We start from the raw sequence: 3,408 nt of genomic DNA on the forward strand, positions 1-3,408 counted from the left end.
ATGCGCGGTAGCAGTGTACTCAACCGAGTGTTCAAAAGCTTAGTAATAATCTTATTGAACACTGTGCATAAACTGATTGGTCTGAATTCAGTCCATCTGCAAGCACCATCCTTCTTAGGTAGCAAGACAATAGAAGTAGCAGCAAAACCCCGTGGAAGATGGCCACCATCAAAGAAATCCAATACCGCCCTGTAAACATCCTCCTGAATGATATCCCAGCAATGCTGGAAGAATAGGGATGAGAAACCATCCGGACCAGCGACACTGTCAGCATCAATACTGAAAACTGCCTCCCGTACCTCATGAATCAAAGGGGGACGATTTAGTACCAGATTATCGTCCACCGTCAATATCCTCGGAATGACATCAGAACGGATGTGGTCCAAGGGTTGTGGAGGAGCAGATAAGAGATCCTGGTAGAAAGCAACAGTCGAGGTCTGAATATCAGTAGGAGTAGATAACACTTCCCCCGCTTGTGTCCTGATAGACCTGATACGCGATTTGATCCTACGCCCCTGAACCATCGTATGAAAATATCGAGTATTGTGATCACCCTCACATGCCCAACGTGAACCAGCCTTTTGCTTCCAAAAGCCCTCCTTAATAGACAAAGTCCGGTTCAAAATTGCCTGGGCCTGATGTAGTAAGTTACGGTTCTCCAGTGTAGGATCTCTATCATATATTATCTCAGCCTCATCAACCCCGACCTCAGTATCGCGCACTCGCTGGAAAATATCTCCAAATACATGTCGGTTCCACCAGCGTAGACCCTGTTTCAGCCTGAAGAACTTCTCCCAAAGAGCGGTCATCCCTGTGAGATGAGTAGGGAGCGACCACTTCTGGGAGACAAAGGCTAAAAATCATGGTGCTTGGTCCAAACATTGAGGAATCTGAACGGTCTAGGCCCCAAATCATCATCAGAAACCCACTGAAGCAGTAAAGGAGAGTGATCAGATGAAGTCCGATTCAAGTGTCTCACTGTAAGCTGTCGACAAAAAGCTGCAGCTGTAGAATTAATAAGTACCCTATCCAATCTCTTTCTAACCCGACCATTGGTCCAAGTATATTGGTTTCCAATGAAACCCGCATCCTCTAAACCACAGTCTAACATCATATAAGAGAAAGCAGTAGTGCCACGATTACGGGTATTATGACCAGTGCGCTCTCCATCATGTGTAATAACATTAAAGTCTCCTCCAACTAGCCAAGGATCGTCCATATCGAGGGAGATGTGGTGAAGACCCGCCCACAAATCTCTCCTGATAGTAGCATCGCATGACGCATAGACTGGAGTCAAATAGATAGCACGCGCTAGTCTGGGATCCTCAACTCTAACGTGAAGAAACTGGGGATGATCAACAATAACAGTAACATTAGTTCCCGAATTCCAGAAAAACCAGATCTTATTCAATTCATTCTGAGCTCCCATGTCGAAGCGCAGATAGCGTCGTGTATATGCAAAATTCTGCCACAGAACAAAAGGCTCCAATAGAACTAGAAGATAAACCTGATGAAGCTGTATAAGTTTCTTCAGGCGCCTACGAGTAGCTACACTAGCTACACCTCTCACATTCCAAATGATGGCATTCATAGGGAAGGAGAATATGAGGAGGTATCATGTGACTGACTCCGAGTGATCCTTCTGCTCGGATGTAGAGTATCAGTAGCCCGTGGGTGTCTCTTCCGAACAACTGGGATAAATCCATCATCCTCTGTCCTCTCATCCAAACCCACCAAGTCATCAGAAGAAGATCTTCGAAAAGGCCCCTGCTGGTGAACCTCAATCTGAGGTGAGCGCTCTGTATCTGAATGCACTAACTGCAAAGATGGAATAGATGCCTCCACATTTTGATGACAAACAGGAGGAGAAGAAGTGGAAATAGGTGCCTGAGCCCTACCCGGTGTCGGGCCTGGAATGTAAGAAGCTCTGCTGACTGTGTCTGCTGTAGAATTCTGTGTCTGTGGCCTCTTCAACATCTCATCCAACATAGGATCATAAAATGGAGTGATAGGTGGACTGATAGCCTGAGCAGGAGCTGAAGGAGTGGTAGATGTAACTTGATCTACAACACTGATAACTGGTAAGGCTGTAGCAGAGGGAGGAGCAACTGGAGGAACAGATGGCTGGGTCTGAGCATGTGAGCTAGTGCTAGTAGGTAATGGGACTGATGTGATGACAGTGGACACAGAAAGCGGAATCTGGACTCCAAATGTGCTAGCATCGTGTTGCCTCTTCTGATCTCTCTGAACTGGAATCCATCGTTTAGGAGGCTCAATAACGACCTCCTTTCCTTTACCCTTATCCTTGGCCATCTCTATAGTAGGCTTAAGAACAGGGTCAACAACTAGAGCAGGTGGTGGTGCAGGGCGGCAATGCTCCTTAGTATGACCAAAATGTATGCACCGAAAACAGTAATCTGGCTTCTTCTCATACACAACTGTTTGCCAATATCCTCCATACTTTTCACGCTGAATCCAAATCCTATCTGGAAGCTTATACTCCAAATTAACCTCAATGCATACCCGTGCCTCACTGGGTCGTCGTAGATCTGAAGTGGCCTCATCAATACGTAGTGGGATTCCAATGGCCTTAGCTAGGGCAAACAGATTACTCTTTGCCCGAAAGTGAATGGGCAATAATGGGAATGAAACCCAAACAGGGACAATAGGAGTCTCATGCTTAGGATTAAAGCTGGGCGTCCACTTAAAAACACGCATGAGACAACCATCAATGTACCAAGAGGGCTTAAGAAATAAGCGTGAGTAATCATCCTCATGTGCCAAGTGTATTAGAATATGAGTCGCATCAATAAGTCCAATCATGTAATCACCACAAAAACCAAATTTTTGAAAGCTGTCATGTACCTTAATCATGGAGGGCTTGCGACGTGAGAATTTGCCAACAAGAGTAAATTTATACGGTTCAGAAAGAAAGTCCTCTTCTTCCTCGGTAAAGGCAACTGCCGGCTCTCCCATATGCATGAAAGGTTCCTTAGAGGTGAACCTGTGGTCATTGGAGTCCGGTGGGGCTTGCAAAACCTGTGCAAAAGACTTCCGTTGGCTGCGCTCAGCTTGAGAGACTACAGATTTACCGGAAAGTGCAGCCGCATATGACTTCCTAGCTTGATTAATTACTGTAGGGACTTTCCGTGATAAATCCGATGATGGAATTGGGTCCGTAACAAAATTCCCCACATTCTGCTGAAGTGTCACTGGCGCGTGACCACCACGCGCCGGCCGTTGACCGGTGGCGATTTTCCAACGGTGTCAGAAAATTATGATTTTTCACAGGTAGATGCGAAATTTCATGCTGATCATCACGGTATGTTCCGTTTTCCGAAACGAGTTCAGGATTGGCCGGAATCTGCGATTTTCCGAGCGGCTGGCCGTAATTGGCGATCGTCGGTG

The 3,408-nt window shown here is 46.2% G+C and overlaps 1 protein-coding gene across 1 annotated transcript; it reads right to left on the reverse strand.

The window, feature by feature from the left end:
• Positions 1–853: 853 nt before the first annotated feature.
• LOC111393054 lies at positions 854–1,591 on the reverse strand. The gene has a single exon (XM_023018456.1). The coding sequence runs from the start codon at positions 1,589–1,591 to the stop codon at positions 854–856; it is 738 nt and encodes a 245-aa protein (XP_022874224.1).
• Positions 1,592–3,408: the final 1,817 nt, after the last annotated feature.

This window comes from Olea europaea, chromosome 4 (genome assembly GCF_002742605.1).
Source record: "Olea europaea var. sylvestris chromosome 4, O_europaea_v1, whole genome shotgun sequence".
NCBI classification, from domain to species: domain Eukaryota; kingdom Viridiplantae; phylum Streptophyta; class Magnoliopsida; order Lamiales; family Oleaceae; genus Olea; species Olea europaea.